At 47.0% G+C, this 22429-nt stretch overlaps 1 protein-coding gene and 1 pseudogene across 1 annotated transcript; both read right to left on the bottom strand.

Moving 5' to 3' along the window:
* Nucleotides 1-1019: 1019 nt before the first annotated feature.
* On the bottom strand, nucleotides 1020-1556 carry LOC147980626 (secreted RxLR effector protein 161-like). The gene has a single exon (XM_087515689.1). It carries the CDS (start codon nucleotides 1554-1556, stop codon nucleotides 1020-1022), a length of 537 nt encoding a protein of 178 aa, XP_087371815.1.
* Nucleotides 1557-4468: 2912 nt separating this feature from the next.
* LOC147980625 (uncharacterized) lies at nucleotides 4469-5587 on the bottom strand (annotated as a pseudogene).
* Nucleotides 5588-22429: the final 16842 nt, after the last annotated feature.

Here is a 22429-nt window from a genome sequence, read left to right as displayed (position 1 = left end):
CTCGCGGGGCGCGGCGAGGAGTGGAACGCGGGGCGCGCGCTCGCGCTGTCTGTTCCGCAACTCCGCCGGCGAGTTCGGTCCGAGGTTGCGGAGCGAGAACGAGCGTCGTAGACGAAGTAGTCGAACACGCGAAAGTAGATTTTTTTTTGCGGGTACGCGAAAGTAGATGACACAGAGAAATATGGAGGAGACTATCTTTATTAATCAATGATCAACTGTTACAATGATTGCTTCTCGTCTCTTTATATAGGGGTAAAGGGTCGAGAGATAAGTACCTACTTAACGTAAAGTGTGGAATCAGGAGGGGCTATCCCGAGCGCTTCTTGCGCTAGCCGCCGCCACCCTCGTGGTGGGCCGGTTTCCCAACACTCCCCCTTGGGTAATTATCCGTATATACATGCTTTAAAACTCCGAAAAATCCAGTGGGAAAAAATATGGAGAAAGAGAACACAGTATACGTTGTTGTATTGCACGAATTGCCTCGTCAAAAACCTCGTGTGAGAAACATCAGGAAAACTCACTCAAGAGAAAAAGAGTACAATCCACTCAACCATCAAGTTGAGTACTCGATCATTAGGATCGAGATTTTAACGACGAATTTGTGAAGTTTCTCCCCTCGAACCTTGTATCTCTCTAAGTCTCATCATACCGATTCCATGCACACACCTCTATAAGGTTAATGCAGGTAATGATTTAGTGAACATATCAGCAAGATTGTCACAGGACTTAGTATGCAAAACTCTCACCTCGTTCAATTGTTGCAGCTCATGTGCATAGAAGAACTTGGGACTAATATGCTTTGTGAGGTTACTCTTCACATAACCCATCTGGACTTGTGCAACACAAACATCATTATCTTCATAGGTAATGGTAGGGGTTTGTACGGTGTTCAGCCCACATGTCTGCTGAATGTGGCCGATCATCCGCCGAAGCGATACACACTCTTTTGACGCTTCGAATAGTGCCATGATTTCCGAGTGGTTCGTGGAAGTCAACACAAATGTTTGCTTGGACGATTTTCAGGAAAACACAGTTCCACCACAAAGGAAAACATATCCAGTCTGTGATTTGCAATCATGCGGGTTCGATAGGTACCCAGTATCGGCATAGCCTATAATAGATAGGTCTTGATTTCTTTTATAAAACAGGCCAAGATCTTTGGTCCCTTGCAGGTAACGGAAGACGTCCTTGACACCTTTCCAATGTCTCTTGGTAGGTTCAGAACTGTACCGAGCAAGCAAACTGACGGCGAACGCAATGTCTGGCCATGTACAATTTGCGAGGTACATGAGTGCTCCAACTGCACTCAGGTAAGGAACCTCTGGTCCCAGAGTTTCCTCCCCCTCTTTCTTTGGCCTGAACGGGTCCTTGTCTGGCTGTAAAGATCTTCCGACCACCGGGGTCTTAGAAGGATATGCCTTATCAAATCCAAATCTCTCCAACACCTTCTGGGTGTAGGCCGACCGGTGCACTAGAATCCCATCAGAGGAATGTTCAAGTTGCAGACCTAGACATAACTTGGTTTTACCCAAATCCTTCATCTCGAATTCCGACATCAGGTAGGAACTCGCTTCCTCAATATCCTCAGGCGTACCGATTATGTTTAAATCGTCCACGTACACCGAGATTATACAGAATCCGTCTTGGAATCGCCGTATAAAAACACATGGGCAATCTTTATTGCTCATGTAGCCCTTCTCATGAAGGAAATCACTTAAGCGACTGTACCACATTCTACCAGACTATCTGAGTCCGTACAGTGCCTTTTGAAGTTGAACACTGTATAGACCCCTGTTTGCTCTATCATGGTTCGAAACAGGGATACCTTCTGGAACCTTCATGTATATGTTCGAATCCAAGTTACCATACAGGTAAGTAGTGACAACATCAATTAGTTTCATTTTCAAGCCCATGTTTACTGCCATCGAGATCAAGTATCTAAAGGTAACTCCATCCATGACCAGGGAATAAGTCTCCTCAAAATCGACACCTGATCGTTGAGTGAACCCTTGAGCGACGAGCCTTGCTTTGTACCGTACTACCTTATTATTTTCATCTCTCTTTCGAACAAAAACCCACCTATGGCCAACAGGGCGAATGTGGGGAGGAGTTCGACAAACTGGTCCGAACACCTTCCTTTTGTTGAGAGATAATAATTCGGCAGTAATTGCCTGCTGCCAATCTTTCCAATCCGACCTTTTCTTGCAATCAGCGAGTGTGTTAGGCTCAGGGTCAAGATCTATGATTGAGGCAATTTTCGTAGCAAAGTTAATGTCGACAATCACCGTTGCTCGGTTCAGGGACTCCCCCGTATAAATATAATTTATGGCCATTTCGTCATGGAGCGCATCCGGCGCAAACACTTGCTCTACCAAATTTCCCATTATGAGAGCAAGGTCCTTTAGATTTCCCGCGCCGATGTGTGCGCACACATCTCCACTGGGTGTTTCCCCTATGGGAAAGTTTAAGTCCGGAATTTCGTGCACTTAATTTTCTGTACTTGTGCTAGGTCTCGACTGGCTCCCCGTTTCACTTTGGGGTACTTCGGCGACAAGCTGTAATAAATCTCTCTTATCCTTTTTCGTCGGGCGTCCCCGAGTACTTGGGATTTGAGAAGCCGGATCTCTCGTCCTTTTAGGCCTTTGGACGGGAGCGGTATACCATCATTTTTCTTCGGTATTTCAACCCTTTCCGGTGCATTGCGCGCATGCACATGCGATTTTGTCACAGTCTTTAAGTCACTAAAGTGGTTAGGCAGTTGATTTGCTAATGACTTCAAATCTATTATCTTTTGGACTTCTCTCTCAGTCTCAGCAGTGCGCGGGTCATGAGCATGGATTCCCATGGCTTGCCACGTGATTTCTCGACTTTTAGCATCAAGGGGTTGATTCTCTCCCCCTAAAATCGGGAAAAAAATCCTCGTCAAAAATGCAATCAGCAAAACGAGCCGTGTGACAGTCACCTGTCATGGGGTCCAGATACCTGGTTATGGACACAGTCTCATAACCAACGTATATCCCCGACTTACGGAGCGGGCCCATCGCCGGTCGCTGAGGTGGTGGTATTGGTACATATACCTGGCAACCGAACCTACGAAGGTGGGAAATTTTTGGTGCCGACCCTTGCGCAAGCTGAACAGGAGAGTGGATGTTGTAGGCCGACGGTCGAAAGTTGATGAGATTGGCCGCGTGTAACACTGCGTGGCCCCAACATGTAGTTGGTAAGTTACAACTCTGAAGGAGCGGTCGGGCAATGAATTTAATTCTTTTAATCAATGCCTCGGCAAGTCCATTTTGTGTATGAACATGCGGTACCGAGTGCTCAACTTTGATTCCCATTGCCATGCAATAATCATCGAACGCCTTTGAAGTAAATTCTCCGGCGTTGTCCATTCGAATAGACTTTATACGATAATCAGGGAAATTATTCCTCATTTGTATGATCTGAGAGATCAGCTTTGCAAAGGCATGGTTCCATGTTGACAGCAGGCAAACATTGGACCATTTAGAGGAAGCATCAATGAGCACCATGAAGTACCGAAATGGCCCCGTGAGGGGCTGAATTGGACCGCATATGTCCCCTTGGATACGCTCCAAGAACGCGGGGATTTCATCCCTCACCTTGAGGGGCGATGGCCTAATGACTAACTTCCCCTTAGCGCATGCGGAGCACATGAAATCATCGGGATTCGGGAAGTTCTTCACGTTAACATTATGACCATGCGAGTTGTTTATTATATTTATCATCATCCTAAGTCCGGGGTGGCCTAACCTATCGTGCCAGAGGCAGAAGAGTTCAGAGCTTCTAGAAACGGTCTTGAGGATAGTGTACATGGGCGGTGCTACTATTTTAGTGTAGTATAGCCCTGTGTCGAACGAAGGAAGCCTTTCGATAACATGTTTACCACTTGCATCCCGCTTTGTGATGAGTAGGCACTCCTTGCCGTTTTCATCATCGGTCTCAATATGGAAACCATTAGCGCGGATGTCTCTAAATCTCAAAAGAGTATGAGTCGACTCCAGGTAAAACAACGCATCATTAATGATCAAAATTGTTCCCATAGGAAGTATAATAGTGGCTCGTCCGGAGCCAACTATGTGAGAACCACAGCCGGTGATTGTCATAATACTTCCCGGAGATTTTTAATGGACTCAAAGTACTTAGTTTCTCGTAAAATGGTATGAGTGGTGGCGCTATCGGCAAGGCACGTTTCCTCCATTCGGGCGCCACACGCGTTTTAAAATATGACATCTAATTAATGTAATGAGGAAGAAACTACATTAAAAATAAATGCACACATCTTAGAACATAACATACTATCATGTATAAATAATGGAATAAATGAATAAATGTCATCCAATCGCCAAAGTAAAGAATAAGTTTATGCTCTCGTAGAGCTCACAACCAAATCAAATTTATTCGAGTTTATTGTATCAAATCACGGAATCATGATAACCAAAGAGGTATGCTAAGTAACCTCGGTGAAGAAGCCATTGACCTTAGCCGCAATCTCCATACTAATGAGCTGATCCTCCTTAGAAATCATCTTGGAGGCAGCATCAACATCTAGTTGCGGCACCGCCGAGGCGACCATGTGGTCAACCTCCATGGCAACGTTGGCGTCACTAGAGACCGCCAAAGCCACCGCGACGGGCACCACGGGGGTCTCCGCGATGGGCGCAGCAGGGGGCGTAGAGATCATCACGGGTGCCGCCATGGGCGCCGGTGGTGCTCCCTCCTGAACCAAGGTGAGGTGCGTATCACGCGCCTTCCGAGCCTTATATGCATCAACGACCTCCTGTGGTGCGCGGCACTGGTGGGAGAAATGCTCCACTGAGCCACACCAGAAGCAGTCCTGAGGCCTCTGCCCCCCTTGCTCGGCTTTTGCTGCTTAGCCGGGGCGGGGGGGCTGAGGGCCCTTCTTCTTTCCCTTGCGGCCCCTCTTCTTCTGTTGAGGCTTGCGGACTTTGAGAGCATTCACCTCCTGGCGAGAACTCCCCCAAGTGGTTGCGCGACAAAGTTCTTTTTCAGAACCTCGTCCTGCGCCTCTGCCACATGGAGGACGTCAATCAACTCTGAATACCTCGTGTAGTTTCCCTGGCGGTAGTTCCGTGCGGATAGGATTAGGGTGGAAAGTGGATAGGGTTTTCTCAATCTTCTGAGTGTCGGTAATCTCAGTACCACACATCTGAAGAGTCGTACAAATCCGGTGTAGAGCCGAATTGTACTCCCCAACTGTCTTGAAGTCTGCAAACCTCAGACGGATCCACTCTGCCTCTGCACGTGGCTTAACAATGTACTTCAGCCGCTCAAACCGCTGCTTAAGAGCGGTCCAAAGGCCAGAAGCACTCCGCTCAGGCATATACTCGTCTTTCAGAGTAGGTGACAGGTGATGACGAAGAAAATGCAGAGCCTGCGCATTCTCAGTTTCAAACTTGGCATCAGTGGGGGCCAGCTGGGTCCCCTTACCGATCGCCCTCAGGAGGGTTTTGCCCTGGAGAAAGATCTCACAGTCCGAGTCCCATGACAGATAGTTCAGCCCCGTCTGGGCCAACTCAGCAAACTCCTTGTGAACGATTCTGGCCATCTGCAATTTATGCAAAAATCATGAGATTACAACAGGTAATCTTTTGCACAAATGCGATGTTGATAAACTTATTCAATAAAAATGACGTTCCATTATTTAAAACATGTTATTATATGATTTACTTAGTGATTAAGAGTGCTAAACAGTTAATCTACAATAGTAAAAACATACAATAAAAACATGTTACAAAAGATAGCATGTTAAGCGCATTTCTTACGTGAAAACTAGCCCAAAAATTGAATTCCCGAGGCATTTTAAAGCCCCAAAACGCATATTTCACCGAAACAGGCAGTTCCAGGGGCTTCTACGCGAAATATTACAGCAGGAATACAATGCGCATAAAAATAGGAAATTCCAGGGGCTAAAACGCGAATAACCACGCGCGCGCGCTCTCTGGTCTGGCCCAGTTCGTCTGCAGGCCGTAAAATGGGCCGTCGGCCCGTGTAGCCAGCCCCACCGCCCTCCCCCCTTTTTAATTGTGCACAACCCGCTGGGCCGGCCCTCAGGGGTCGCTAGGGTTTCCAACCCTAGCACCCTAGCGCCCGAGCGCCCGAGCGGCGGCGGCCTCGACAGGCCCGTGCGCACACACGGTGCAGCGGCGCACATGGCACGACCAGCGAGGCGGGACGGCGTGGCGCGGCCATGGCGCGGCCAGCGGGGCCCGCGGCCATGGCGCGGCGGCGGCGGCAAGTGCCAAGCCAGCCAGCCCGCCGGGCGCGGCTACCTCGCGCGCACGCGGGGGCGGCCAGCAGGGCACACGGCGGCACGAGCGTGCATCGGGCACGGGTATGGCCAGCTGCTTGAGACGGCGCCATCAGGATCTCAAAAACATCATCGTGTTCATCGGGAACATCGATGGCTCGTGGCACAGCGGGTGCGTTGCGGCGGTACCGTGATCATCTGGATCACGATCTGTACCGACTCCCTATAGTGCATTCAACAAGTTCCTCTTGATCCAAGAACATCAACATTGGTCGGCGACGTATTCGTCAGCTCGGTTCTTGGGAGGAAAATCCACACCATAGGTGAAATAAATCCGAAAAAATAAACTAGTCGCAAAAAGTGAATCGCAGTAACGAAAGGAATCCATTTTTGCAAAACTGGAGATCAGATCTTATACATCCGCGGGATCGACGAAAGCCTGCGTGATGCAGGCTTGACGCAGGCTTGATGGAGAGTTGATGGAGCGAAGCATGCTGATAACGTGTTCCGCAACTCCGCCGGCGAGTCCGGTCCGAGGTTGCGGAGCGAGAGCGAGCATCGTAGACGAAGTAGTCGAACACGCGAAAGTAGATGGCACAGAAATATGGAGGAGACTGTCTTTATTAATGAATGATCAACTGTTACAATGATTGCTCCTCGTTTCTTTATATTGGGGTAAAGGGTCAAGGGATAAGTACCCACTTAACGTAAAGTGTGGAACCGGGAGGGGCTATCCCGAGCGCTTCGTGCGCTAGCCGCCGCCACCCTCGTGGTTTCCCAACACTGTCTACCAGTATGACGCCGGTAGGAGGATGGGCAAGTGTGAGTTATTCTCTCGAGCAAATTTCCAGGAAACTTCCTCTCCTCAATGCGCATTAGTCAGCCATCATAGAGCCCCACGCCCGCTTCTCTTTACCCATGACGCAAGCAACCTCCTCCGTACCCCCCTGCCTCAACCGCCGGCACCGCCATCTCCGAGGTAGTGGAGGATGCGGCCTCACGCCTTCTTGATTGCGGGCGACGGTTGCAGCGACGGGCGCTCGTCCTTCATGCGGTGCTCGATCTAGATGCCGCAGCGGTTCCGCGTGGGGGAGGCAGGCTCCTCCTTCACCTGCCGGAGTGGGACCCTGGTTTCCGCTTGATGCGGTACCGCGACGGGGATGGTGGCTCCTCCAACGACGGTGGCGCTGGGCGGCCCATCTGACGGACAAACTCTTCGTCCGTCAGAGCCGCCTCCGCGGGGAAGTGCGACCGCTGCTCCGGCTGCTACTGGGGCTTCTAGTCCTCCTCTTTGTTGGAGATGGCGATCTTCTCTTTGCCGGAGGAGTCGACCGTCGTGGGTGTTGAGGGGCCCTGAGAGCAAGGGCAGCGACACCAAGATCCGCCTGATGATGAACTGCCACCGTCACCGCTTCAGCTTGTCGGCGTGGAGAACCACGACTTCGGTATTGCTGTTGGAGTTGGAGGGGCTCGGAGAGGAGGAGGAGGGGACGAAGTGCGGATGCATCGCGGGCACAAGGCTTAAATAGCTGCGGGAAGGCCATGCAAAGGGCTGGTCGCAACCGGAGTTGGTTTCTCGGGATGCAGCGTTCGCATTGAAGTGGTGGCGCCCGAGAGGTCGGGTCCGTCAGCGCCTTCATGTCCGATCGCGTCGCTTGGCATCAATGCTGGCCGCTACATGCTCTAGGCCAGATTGCAGTGCAGATATTGCATGGAAAACGCGATAGAGGCAGGTGGGTTTTCGAATGGGCCAGGGCGGTTAGACGCTGAAATGACAGTGGTCCGACCGTCCGCAAAACCCCCCGCCCCCACTTTGTCTCAGTTTTATGAGAAAAAATGTGTCCAAACTGATCAGCGGACAAATTCAGGCCCGCGTTGGATGATGACACACGTTCGGACCACACAGTTCAGACTATTGCGGGTGGTTTAATGGTCGATGTTGGAGATGCCCTAATATTTATATTTACCTAATAATAAAGCACTGATCGCTTCTGCCCGCTCACCATCACGGTATTTTTGCATAAAAGTCTTCGTATTTTTTGGCAATTGAACCCGCAATCTATTTTTAAGTGGATCCATATTTGATAATCAACGGTTGTGGAATTCGCTTTGGAAGCTCAATGTGTCACCCAAGGTCAGAGTTTCCTTCCGGCGAGTTTTAAGGGGTATTCTACCTGATGAATGTACACTGGTACATTGGCATATAGGGCAACAAAATCTTTGTAAATTTTGTTTGGCTAGTGAGGAGGACCTGGAGCATGCATTATTGAAGTGTGCACACACAGTAAGCTTCTGGGAGGAGGCGCAACAACTATTCGATTTTCATATGCCAATACTGCATCCAGTAACATGGGCCAAGGATATTGTTTGCGGCGAACAATTTACTTCCAGAGACCAAGCTGTTTTAGTCTCAGTCATGTGGTCGATATGGCATTAGAAATAGGCTGACGCATACGGAAGACAAGCTTGATTCGGTGATGCCAGTTCGCCTTACCATGGAGACACTAGCCCTTTTGGATATACCCCGACGGCACACCCTAGTAATGCCGGGACATGGGTGGCGACCTTCTGAACCAGGCCTCGTCAAGATCATTACGGATGCTGCAATCAAACGTGAAGATGGTAAAGGAGGAGCCGGGGGTGTTGCACACTCCCCTATTTATTTTCTTGGGGCATGGAGTAAACCATATCCTGGAGTTATGGATCCTCTCATAGCGGAGGCGATGGCCGTGCGAGAAGGTGTTATTTTCGCCAACTTGAGGGGGTTTTCAAATGTCATGTTGGAGACGGATTGTCTGGAGGTAGTCAAACTCTGGAATACTCGCCATGATTCTCGATCGGTCGTGGCTCCTATCTTAGTAGAAATTGGAGAGCTTGCTGGTAGTTTAAATTCTTTTGATATTCATCATGTTGTAAGATCAGCAACGACTCCACTCATATATGTGAGAAGCATACTTGCACGATTGACGTAGCCTGTTGGCAGACTGCTCGACGAACGCTTTTATTCAATAAAGCTCTCAGTATTTCCCCGCAAAAAAGAAAACGTTCCGTTTATGAAAAAACCCTGCATTTGTAAGAATTCAATCCGTGATTTTTTAGGTGACTAATTTGACATGGCGATGCAGCCGAGTCAATGCAGCGGGGCTCCAGGCGATGCAAGGAAACGGCGGGATCTGGTGCAGCGGTTCGAGGTGGACTGGATCCGCGGGGAGAGGCAGGTTCTGGTGGCGGAGGGCTCCCAACGAGTAGCCGCCCCTAGGTCTAGGGTTCCCCTTTCTTCTTCTCCATGCCAATCATGTAGGTGGTGCTCTTGATCCCTCGTCTGCCCCCACAATCCCCAGCACGCACGAACTAATCCGGATCTCTCTGCTGACCCTCTGATCTACTCGGTCGCGATCGATTCAACATGACTTGTTGGCATCGTGATGTCAATTTGGTTGATTAGGTTTGGGTTGATTTTAAATCCGTGCGATGGATATTTCGGTCCTCTCAAGCTTCCTTCAAGATCGGTTTTAGGAGAGATTGGCCTCAAATTAAGGACAAATTAGTAGCAGCTGGATTGTTTCGGATGTGGATTTTACCAAGCGTGAGATAGTCATGACCTCAGGTAGTATTATCGTGTGCTCTCAGTGGCCACCTGATGTCATTTATGACCTTCACTACTGCTTCCTGAATAGTTAGCTCGGTGGAATAGGTTCTCTTCAATAATGTTTGTACATGTTTATCAGTGGTTGTTATTATGTTCCTTTTAGTTAAGCTTAGAACAGATGGTCTGATCTTGTTGTATATATTTTCATGATGTAGCGACCCGACCCGAATGGATCGAAGTCTCTGTGCTTAAGTGTCATCCCTGGATCGGTATGCTGACACACACAATACCCGAGGATTTATAACAGAGGTAAATCACATGTATAAAGTAACATAAATACTATTACCTCAATCCATATAGTGGAAGTAACAACAAGGTTGTGGAGTTCCCAACAACGCCAACGACAAAGTTGAGTGTAGACATCGTAACCCTGTTGTCTACTACACAACCTTCTTGTAGACGTTGTTGGGCCTCCAAGTGCAGAGGTTTGTAGAAGTAGCAAATTTCCCTCAAGTGGATGACCTAAGGTTTATCAATCCGTGGGAGGCGTAGGATGAAGATGGTATCTCTCAAACAACCCTGCAACCAAATAATAAAGAGTCTCTTGTGTCCCCAACACACCCAATACAATGTAAATTGTATATGTGCACTAGTTCGGCGAAGAGATGGTGATACAAGTGCAATATGGATGGTAGATATAGGTTTTTGTAATCTTAAATTTATAAAAACAACAAGGTAACTAATGATAAAAGTGAGCACAAACGGTATTGCAATGCTAGGAAACAAGGCCTAGGGTTCATAGTTTCACTAGTGCAAGTTCTCTCAACAATAATAACATAATTGGATCATATAATTATCCCTTAACATGCAACAAAGAGTCACTCCAAAGTCACTAATAGCGGAGAACAAATGAAGAGATTATTGTAGGGTACGAAACCACCTCAAAGTTATTCTTTCTGATCGATCTATTCAAGAGTCTGTAGTAAAATAACACGAAGCTATTCTTTCCGTTCAATCTATCCTAGAGTTCATACTAGAATAACACCTTAAGACACAAATCAACCAAAACCCTAATGTCACCTAGATACTCCAATGTCACCTCAAGTATCCGTGGTATGATTATACGATATGCATCACACAATCTCAGATTCATCTATTCAACCAACACAAAGAACTTCAAAGAGTGCCCCAAAGTTTCTACCGGAGAGTCAAGACGAAAACGTGTGCCAACCCCTATGCATAAGTTCACGAGGTCACGAAACTCGCAAGTTGATCACCAAAACATACATCAAGTAGATCACGTGATATCCCATTGTCACCACAGATAAGGACATGCAAGACATACATCAAGTGTTCTCAAATCCTTAAAGACTCAATCTGATAAGATAACTTCAAAGGGAAAACGCAATCCATTACAAGAGAGTAAAGGGGGAGAAACATCATAAGATCCAACTATAACAGCAAAGCTCGCGATACATCAAGATCGTGCCGAATCAAGAACACGAGAGAGAGAGAGAGAGATCAAACACATAGCTACTGGTACATACCCTCAGCCCCGAGGGTGGACTACTCCCTCCTCGTCATGGAGAGCGCCAGGATGATGAAGATGGCCACCGGAGAGGGATTCCCCCCCTCCGATAGGGTGCCAGAACGGGTCTAGATTGGTTTTCGGTGGCTACAGAGGCTTGCGGCGGCGGAACTCCCGATGTAGGTTATTTTCTGGAGGTGTTTGTATATATAAGAGGTGTTGGTGTCGGGGACAAGTCAGGGGGGTCTCCGAGGCGACCATGAGGTAGGGGGGCGCGTTGATACGTCTCCAATGTATCTATAATTTTTGATTGTTCCATGCTATATTATATCCTGTTTTGGACATTGTTGGGCTTTATTATACACTTTTATATTATTTTTGGGACTAACCTATTAACCGGAGGCCAACCCAGAATTACTGTTTTTTTTGCCTATTTTAGGGTTTCGCAGAAAAAGAATATCAAACGGAGTCCAAACGGAATGAAACCTTCGGGAACGTGATTTTCGGAACGAACATGATCCAGAGGACTTGGACCCTACGTCAAGCAAACAACGAGGAAGGCATGAGGTAGGGGGGCGCGCCTAACCCCCAGGCGCGCCCTCCACCCTCATGGGGCCCATGTTGCTCCACCGACGTACTCCTTCCTCCTATATATACCTACGTACCCCCAAACTACCAGATACGGAGCCAAAGCCCTAATTCCACCACCGTAACTTTCTGTATCCACGAGATCCCATCTTGGGGCCTTTTCCGGAGCTCCGACGGAGGGGGTATCGATCACGGAGGGCTTCTACATCAACACCATAGCCTCTCCGATGAAGTGTGAGTAGTTTACTTCAGACCTATGGGTCCATAGTTATTAGCTAGATGGCTTCTTCTCTCTTTTTGGATATCAATACAAAGTTCCCCCCCTCTCTTGTGGAGATCTATTCGATGTAATCTTCTTTTGCGGTGTGTTTGTTGAGATCGATGAATTGTGGGTTTATGATCAAGTTTATCTATGAAAAAAATTTGAATCTTCTCTGAATTCTTTTATGTACGATTGGTTATCTTTGCAAGTCTCTTCGAATTATCAGTTTGGTTTGGCCTACTAGATTGATCTTTCTTGCAATGGGAGAAGTGCTTAGCTTTGGGTTCAATCTTGCGGTGTCCTTTCCCAGTGACAGTAGGGGCAGCAAGGCACGTATTGTATTGTTCCCATCGAGGATAACAAGATGGGGTTTATATCATATTGCATGAGTTTATCCCTCTACATCATGTCATCTTGCTTAAAGCGTTACTCTGTTCTCTTGAACTTAATACTCCAGATGCATGCTGGATAGCGGTCAATGTGTGGAGTAATAGTAATAGATGCAGGCAGGAGTTGGTCTACTTGTCTCGGACGTGATGCCTATATACATGATCATACCTAGATATTCTCATAACTATGCTCAATTCTGTCAATTGCTCAACAGTAATTTGTTCACCCACCGTAATACTTATGATCTCGAGAGAAGCCTCTAGTGAAACCTATGGCCCCCGGGTCTATTGTCCATCATATTAATCTTCCAATACTTAGTTATTTCCTTTGCCATTTATTTTACTTGCATCTTTATTTCTCTATCATAAAAATACCAAAAATATTATCTTATCATATCTATCAGATCTCACTCTCGTAGGTGACCATGAAGGGATTGACAACCCCTTTATCGCATTGGTTGCGAGGAGTTTATTTGTTTGTGTAGGTGCGAGGGACTCGTGTGTGGCCTCCTACTGGATTGATACCTTGGTTCTCAAAAACTGAGGGAAATACTTACGCTGCTCTACTGCATCACCCTTTCCTCTTCAAGGGAAAACCAACGCAGTGCTCAAGAGGTAGCACGCGCCCCCAGTTTACCTTTTCTACGATACTCACAACCAAGGAAAAATCAAAAATTGGCACTGGTTCTAGGTTAATAGGTTAGTCTCAAAAATCATATAAAATAGCATATAAATGCATATAAAACATCCAAGGTTGATAATATAATAGCATGGAACAATAAAAAATTATAGATATGTTGGAGACGTATCAAGCATCCCCAAGCTTAATTCCTGCTCGTCCTCGAGTAGGTAAATGATAAAAATAGAATTGTTGATGTGGAATGCTACCTAACATATTTATCCATGTAATTCTCTTTATTGTGGCATGAATATTCAGATCCATAAGATTCAAGACAAAAGTTTAATATTGACATAAAAATAGTAATACTTCAAGCATACTAAATGTCTTCTCAAAATAACATGGCCAAAGAAAGCTATCCCTACAAAATCATATAGTCTGGCTATGCTCTATCGTCATCACACAAAATATTTAAATCATGCACAACCCCGATGACAAGCCAAGCAATTGTTTCATACTTTTGATGTTCTCAAACTTTTTCAATCTTCACGCAATACATGAGCGTGAGCCATGGACATAGCACTATAGGTGGAATAGAATGGTGGTTGTGGAGAAGACAAAAAGGAGAAGATAGTCTCACATCAACTAGGCGTATCAACGGGCTATGGAGATGCCCATCAATAGATATCAATGTGAGTGAGTAGGGATTGCCATGCAACGGATGCACTAGAGCTATACGTGTATGAAAGCTCAAAAAGAAACTAAGTGGGTGTGCATCCAACTCGCTTGCTCACGAAGACCTAGGGCATTTTGTGGAAGCCCATCATTGGAATATACAAGCCAAGTTCTATAATGAAAGATTCCCACTAGTATATGAAAGTGACAACATAGGAGACTCTCTATCATGAAGATCATGGTGCTACTTTAAAGCACAAGTGTGGTAAAAGGATAGTAGCATTGCCCCTTCTCTCTTTTTCTCTCTATTTTTTTTTGTTTTTTGGGCCTTCTCCTTTTTTATGGCCTCTTTTTTTTTCCGTTCGGAGTCTCATCCCGACTTGTGGGGGAATCATAGTCTCCATCATCCTTTCCTCACATGGGACAATGCTCTAATAATGATGACTGTCGGTGTCAAAACCGGTGGTTCTCGGGTAGGGGGTCCTAAACTGTGCGTCTAAGGTGGATGGTAACAGGAGGCAGGGTGTCGTGGTTTTGTAGATGTCCTAGAGAAAGGACTTAGTCGTGGAGCCATCGCGACGGGTTAGCTTGAAGGGGTTAAAGCAGACACATGGACGCAAGAGAGTTTATACTAGTTCGGCCCCTTCGATGAAGGTAAAATCTTACGTCTAGTTGTGATGGGATTGATGTGGTTTCGATGACTAGGGAGCAAACAAGCTTTGCCTATGTCTCGAGTTGTTGTCTGTTGTCTTTGAACCGCCGCCGGGTCGTCCCCTTATATACACAGGTGACGCCCGTCGGTTCACAGAGTCCCAATACCGGCTCATAGATGTTTCCGGTTTGGTCTCTACTTATTCCTAACTTACAGTACAAGTTAAATACCAACACCTGTTTACGGCTACAGGCCTTGAACCGACTATGGGCCTTGAGCCCTCATCTGCCTTCTTGGGCTTTAACATACTTAACTACTGACGAAGTTAACCCGGCCCAGATAGGCCGGTTTACGCCCAGTAGTGATATCCCCAACATTAGGCCCCAGATTGATTTGAACAGGTTCATGTCAATCCTTAGCCAAAATCTTTATCTTCAATATCTTCTTGTAGTTTGTTGAACCGCCGTGACGCCATCTTCTCCGGTCGTTGGAAACCGGCGTGACGTCACCTGTTTAATAGGTCTGCGACAATTAAGGCAACAGCTTCATTTCCAAACCCGCGGTCCCTTGCCTTATAAATAGGACCGAAGGGTCATTTCTTTTTCCCCTTTGTGCCCTTCTGCCTCGTCTTCCCCGCGTCGTCCAGCTTCGGAGCTCCGCCGCCGTCGACGACCTCTGCTCTGACCTTGGCCGCTGCATCACCCTGATTGTACCAGAGCATCGCGGCGACCTTCTGTTTCTTCCTCGGCTCCGGTGAGTTCTTCACCTTTTCCCCCGTAGATCCATTCTAGGGTTTCCAAGTTCTTCAGTGTTCATCGTCTGCTTCGTACTCATATGATAGATCTTAGATGAACCTGTGAACCTTTGCTCTGTGTAGCGGTAGTTCTTAGCATCCGCCTTTACTTATATGCTTCAAGACCATAGATCTGCCTGTATCTCTGCCCATTGATTCGGTACTGTTCTTTTTTGAACCTTGAATATTTTCCTTCTTTTCTGAACTTGCTTCAGATCCGTTGCTGTAGAGAAATCTTGTGAAATCTGTTTCTGTACACTTATCTATCCGCAATCTCAACTGTTTCCATGCTTAGATCTGGCGGTTTAACTTTGTAGAAAAATTTCCAAACCGGTATATACCATTAGTCCCCTTGTTGAACCGCCAGATGCTGTTGCTTCATAAAACTCCGGTTTAGATAGAGCTGTCTCCGGGTTTAACATTGTACATATCAGTGCACTTTAATCAATGCATTCCTGAACCGGAATTACCTATCTTGTAGATTTCATCATGGCCAAGCAAGTATATGAGTGCAACTGGGTTCCTTCCCGCGTCACAGAGACTCAACTGAACAATTTAGTCCTGATCGGAGCTTTAGGCAGCAAAAACACCATCCATTGGAGAGCCCTTGGCAAAGAATGTCCTCCCACACCTCAAGAAGGAGAGGTCGTCGTTTTCATAGATCACTTAGCCCGGGGCTTTAAGTCGCCCGGTTCTAAATTTTACCGGGACGTTTTAGCCGATTTTCATCTCCATCCACAAGACATTGGTACTCTGTTACAAACATGTGTCACTTCCAAGTGCTCTGTGAGGTGTTCTTTCAAGAAGAACCCACAGTGGAGTTGTTCAGAGACTGTTTCCATCTAAACCGCCATACTGAGTTTTCTGACGGTTCCAATATGGAATTGGGAGGTGTGGCAATTCAGAAAAGGAAAGAAGTCACATACCCTCACGCCAAGCTGCATAGCCACCCCAAAGAGTGGAATCAAACATGGTTCTATTGCAAAGACACCTCCCTTGCTGGTGAAAATCCTTTGCCTGGCTTTCGTCTGGAGCGGCTTAGCAATACACACCCCTTTCCGCAAAGGTTGACTGCCAAGGAGAGAAGCAAATACGCTCCTCAACTGTCCAAGCTCAGAGCTTTCATGGCCAATGGTTTAACAGGAGTTGATCTCGCTCGATGTTGGATATCGTGGAGCATACTGCCCCTGAGTCAGCGCTCCGGTTTGATGTGCGAGTATACTGGCAATGTTGATGACCCACTGCGACATGCTAACATCCAGCTTACTGACGAAGAAATCACAGAGGCTGTGAATAAAATGTTGAATGAACCGGAACACGTCTGTGCTCGAACCGGCCTGCTTCCCTTCTGTGCCACCAACAAACTGCCAGCTGTAAGAGTTTGATTCTTCTTTTTTCTGAACCTGTTATTGATATATCTGGTCATTGTTTAATATCAATGCCTGTTTAAACAGGGCAATGATTCGTTTTGGAGCAAGAAACTGCCGCAGGAGAAACCAGAAAAACCAGACAAACCGGAAAGATCAATCCGGCAAAAGACTAAAGCTGCGAAGAAGACTACCCACAGGAAAAGAACCACTGCATCCTCTGATCCGGCCGCTGATGACGATGTGGGTAACCCGGACCTTGAGGTAGAACTTGATTCACTTGGCTTATTTTTCACGCGCCTTATTGATGATGATATTTGTCAGGATGATGCCGAAGCCAGTCATGCTGATGTTGCAGAGGTAATTATTCTTTCCTCCGATTCAGATCCTTTGCCTTCACAAAAAATCCGTCAGGCAAACTGGAAGGTTAAATTTTCTCATCCTCTTGCTTACTTGGATCCCAAATTTCTTATGAAGACCCAATAGCACGAAGCTCGCCGCACGACCCGGCATAGTGGCCAGGTAGTTACCTCCGCCGGTTTACCGAATAGTATGGTTCGGAAACGCCATTCAGAGGTCTCTAATTTGCCTGTCAGTACTTGTCCTAAAATGGGCTGTTTTCGTCAAGCTCTTAATCCGTCTGACTCCGATTATCAGGTCACTTCCCATTCATCATCTGGCGAGTCATCAGCTACCCAGCTGCCGCCACTCAAAACGGTGCTTGGGTAAGCCATACTTATCATAATTCTTCTGGTGTATTACTTTGTAGCATATACTGTACTGACCTTTGTTACTCCTTTCAGGGCCAAGCCTAAGCCAAGCAAGAAGGCTCGCCTAGATAAAGCGGCTGAAGAAGATGCTATTCCCGAATCGGACAGAGTACTCAACCCTGAAGCGGCCATCCGTGAGGATGTGCCAAACGACCCACCACCACAAGATGATGATTTTATTACTGAAGAGAGACATGTTGATACCTCCGGTCCTGTTGACCAGCCCAGAAGCCCCATCCGGATTGAGAAATCCACCAGTCCATCCAAGTCTACTGATAAACTGACGGCCCCAATGCAAACCGGCGACGCCAAGGATGATGAAGTTGTTATTACTGGCATTGGCCATACAGAGCCAAGCAATCATGTCGCTTTGTCTAAACATACTGCCAAGGAAGAATTTGCTGCCTTTGGCAAGGGCAAGTGGAATGTTGATCTGGCGACTTACGCTGCTGTGAACGCCCAAGACATCCATTCCGGCTATCTGAACCGGCTGTATACCAGTCGTGACTATGAAGCCGGTCTGGTTAACATGATGAAAGATAAATATGAGGTAACTTCCATATGCTCTTTCCTGCTTGTATGCTTCAATTCTTGCTGACTCGCCTAGCCCCCAAGGACCGGTTTGTAACCTTCTTTCAAACCGGGACTTAGTAATATAAATCTTAAAGCCTCGAAATTCGCTGATGTAGCCCTCAAGGGCCGGTTCAACTTAGTGTAGTTAAACCGGTACTTAAGTAATTAATATCGCTGCATCAGAACTTATTTGAACAAATAGCCATTAGGCCCCAAGTGCCAAGTTGAATACTTGTATTGAGCTTGGGACTTTATAATCAAGTGAAATATGAAGATCAAATAGGCATTAGCCCCCAAGCGCCAAGTGCATAACTTGTTATGTGGTTGGTGCTTCAATTCTTGCACTGCTTGCTGAATCATATAACTGTCTCTATGCAGGCTGAGCTGAAGACAAAAGAGACCCAAATCGCCGATCTCCAAGAAAATCTGAAGTCCCAACAGACTGAAACCTCAAAAGCAAAAGAGGAGTTGACCAATGCCTTAAGTGTCACGGAACAGCTTAAGAAGGATTTCAAGAAGGAGCGGGCGGATTGGGCTACTGAAAAATCCGCTTTAACCAAACAAGCAGAAGACGCCGAGGCTGCACTAAAACCAGTGGTGGATGAACTGACCAGCATAAAGCGGCACGTGCATGCCATGACCGCTGCTATCTTTGGTAAGCCGGTTTGATTTCTGAATTGATTCTGCCGTCTTACAGAGCTGCCGGTTTGTTAACCCTTTGTGATATTTCAGGGACACGCATTGGTCATTTGGGGTCAGATGTGCGGAAGAAATTGAAAGCCGCCTATACGTTGATCGAACAACTATACACTGGTGCACAACGGATCATCTGTACTGCATCCCACAACAAGCCGGCGCCCACTTTGATCCAGGACACTCTGCAGAAACTGTCGGTGCTTCCTGCCTGGGTTGAAGAGCTAAAGAAATCTGCTGCTCGAACAGGTGCGATCAATGCCTTAATCTGGGCAAAAGCTTGGGTGCCGGATTTTGATCCTATTGAAGCGGCTCAGGGCTATCCCAGCTTGAAGGAAGACGGGTCAGAGTTTAGTGAAGCGGATCTGCGAGCAATAAACTGAGAGGTGCGTCCACTAGCTTGTCAATTGGCTGAAGAAGCAGACTTGTCTCATTATCAAGCCCAATATGACAATCAAAACAAGCGAGTAGCTGCACCAATTCATGAAGTGGAAAATCTTATCCCTCCAATCCGTAAGCATACTTACGCTCCCGATATTGAACCGTCGTTGCTGATCCATGATGAAGCTGTCTTTCAAGCATTAATGGGAATCGACTGGACAACTGTTGATTTCCAGCCGCTGGGTAGAGAAACTGAAGTTGAAGCGGCGCAGGATGACCCACAACCATCAGGCCAGGCTGGTGACCAAGCTTGAACCGGCAGCCGGTTTAAACCGCTTCTCCGTTGAAAAACAATGATCTTGTTTTGGGCACCGTGTTGCCTTGTAATAGGCTAGCTGATACTCTTGATCTTAATATGCCTTCGTGCATAACCACTGCAACTTGTGCTTTCTTTGGGTGATGAACTTTCCAAAGTATTTTCTGCAACATAAAAATCTTAAAGTGCCACCGCGGTTGTACCATCAGGCGGAGTATGATGTCTGCATATATAAAAGCAAAATATCTGAAATTTAAGCATATGATCAAATCTTTGAGATACATAATACCTGCCATCGTTGGGCATGAAGTTGGTTTAGCCAATGTTGAAGCGGAGGTTTCATAAACCCACACTGTTGGAGGAGATAGCAGCTCCTGTATATATATAATGCCGGTTTACCATGTAAACCGTGCCGGGTAATAAAACACCATGTTACTCCGTAATAGGATGTTAACAAAAAATCAAACCGGGCAAATAGTCTCCGGATTAAAAATGAACCGTGTTCCGTCAATTGACAGTTTGAACCGGCTGAAACTTTGTCGGTTTAAAAAACGCAACAAAAAGAAAGAAATATCTTTCAAAGAAAAAATGTGAAGCAAAGGCAATGATAAAACCCTTTGCAAAAAGAGGCTTATTTGAGCCGATCAGATGGCGTTACCATGGTCGGACATGACCAAGCTCCCGATAGGTGTAGCTATGGTTCAAGTCAGCCAGGTCCCCAAATGAAACCGTGGCATTTATGCCGATCAAGTGGCATGGCAATGGTTCGGGTTTGACCAAGCCCCCAAGTGATTCTATGACCTTAGGCCGATCAAGAGGCGTGACTGGTTCGGACGTGACCAAGTCCCCAAGTGATCTGGTGGCTCTCGCCTATCAAGAGGTGTTGCATTGGTTCGGACACGACCAAGCCCCCAAGTGATATAACATGATGCTTTTGAAAAGCTAACTCAAGGGGTAAACTGGAGGCCGCTTTAGAACAACTCCGTGTAACCACACATGATGTAAAAGAACAGATACCCCGCTTTTAGCTGAGGTTCCGGTTTATTATATTTAATCATAATATATACATCATCGTAATATGTACATAAGTAGAGCCAATTGCTCAGGTATAGTAAGGCCGAAGATGAGCTATGTTCCACGGTCTGTTGGTCTCTTCCTTTGATATACGTGAGTCTTTATGCTCTCGAATATTGATCAGATAGTATGACCCGCTGTGCAGATTCTTGCTGACCACGAAAGGCCCCTCCCAAGGTGGGGATAGCTTATGCATATCAGTCTGGTCTTGAATGAGCCGAAGCACCAAATCTCCTTCCTGAAAAGCTCTGGTTCTGACTCGGCGACTGTGATAACGACGAAGATCCTGTTGGTAAATCGCCGAGCGGGCGGCTGCTATGTCACGTTCTTCATCCAACAGGTCCAAAGCGTCTTGCCGTGCTGTCTCGTTGTCCGCTTCAACATAAGCCGCCACACAAGGTGAGTCATGACGGATATCACTTGGGAGAACCGCCTCCGCTCCATAGACCATGAAGAACGGCGTGTATCCTGTTGATCTGTTGGGTGTAGTATTGATGCTCCATAACACAGATGGTAACTCTTCTACCGAACAACCCGACGTTCTCTGCAAGGGAACCATGAGCCGGGGTTTGATGCTTCTCAAGATCTCTTGATTAGCCCTTTCTGCTTGACCATTGGACTGCGGGTGTGCCACTGATGAAACGTCAAGCCGGATGTGCTCCCGTTCGCAGAACTCCTTCATGGCACCCTTAGACAAATTGGTACCATTATCTGTGATGATACTGTGTGGAAAGCCAAACCGGAAAATCACTTTTTTGATGAACTAAACCACCGTGGCCGCATCACACTTGCTAATAGGTTCTGCTTCTACCCACTTTGTAAACTTGTCAACCGCCACCAGGAGGTGGGTCTTCTTATCTTTGGACCTTTTGAAAGGCCCAACCATATCCAGCCCCCAAGTCGCAAACGGCCAAGTAATTGGAATCATTCTCAATTCTTGAGCCGGCACATGAGCACGTCTTGAAAACTTTTGGCAACCGTCACATCGTCTGACCAGATCCTCCACATCAGCATGAGTAGTTAACCAATAGAAACCATGGAGAAACGCTTTAGCTACCAAAGATTTTGAACCAGCATGGTGACCACAATCTCCTTCGTGGATCCCACGCAAAATTTCACAGCCTTCTTCAGGAGACACATAGCGTTGAAACGCCCCTGATACACTGCAATGATGCAACTCGCCATTGACAAGTCATGGACTTGGACCGCCGGATTATCTGCCGGGCCAGAGTCTCATCCTCTGGTAACTCGCCCCGGTTCATGTACGCCAGGTAAGGAAGCGTCCAATCCGGAATGACATGAAGAGCTGCCACCAATTGAGCCTCCGGATCAGGAATAGCCAAATCCGCTTCACCAGGGAGCTTGACCGACGGGTTGTGCAGCACATCCAGAAAAACGTTGGGCGGGACCGGTTTGCGCTGAGAGCCCAGCCGGCTTAAAGCGTCCGCCGCTTCATTCTTCCGTCGGTCCACGTGGTCCACCTGATAGCCTTTAAAGTGACCTGCAACAATATCCACCTCACGACGATATGCTGCCATGAGTGGGTCCTTGGAGTCCCAAGTGCCAGATACTTGTTGAGCCACGAGGTCTGAGTCACCGAAGCACTTAACTTGACTTAGATTCATCTCCTTAGCCATCCGGAGACCATGGAGCAAGGCTTCATACTCAGCTGCATTGTTAGTACAAGGGAACATTAAGCGGAGAACGTAACAAAACTTATCACCTCATGGGGAAGTTAATACAACTCCAGCCCCCGAGCCTTCCAATTGCCTGGATCCGTCGAAATGGATGGTCCAATATGTGTGATCCGGCTTTTCTTCAGGTGCTTGCAGTTCCGTCCAATCATTGATGAAATCAACAAGTTCTTGAGA

This window comes from Triticum urartu, chromosome 3A (assembly GCF_056163025.1).
Source record: "Triticum urartu cultivar PI428250 chromosome 3A, HENAU_Tu73, whole genome shotgun sequence".
Lineage (NCBI taxonomy): Eukaryota > Viridiplantae > Streptophyta > Magnoliopsida > Poales > Poaceae > Triticum > Triticum urartu.
This window is presented reverse-complemented; position numbering and strand designations above follow the sequence as displayed.

Bases quoted from the DNA above. Each gene is read 5' to 3' on its own strand.
- LOC147980626 (XM_087515689.1), bottom strand. From the start codon at position 1,556: ATGTCGGAATTCGAGATGAAGGATTTGGGTAAAACCAAGTTATGTCTA.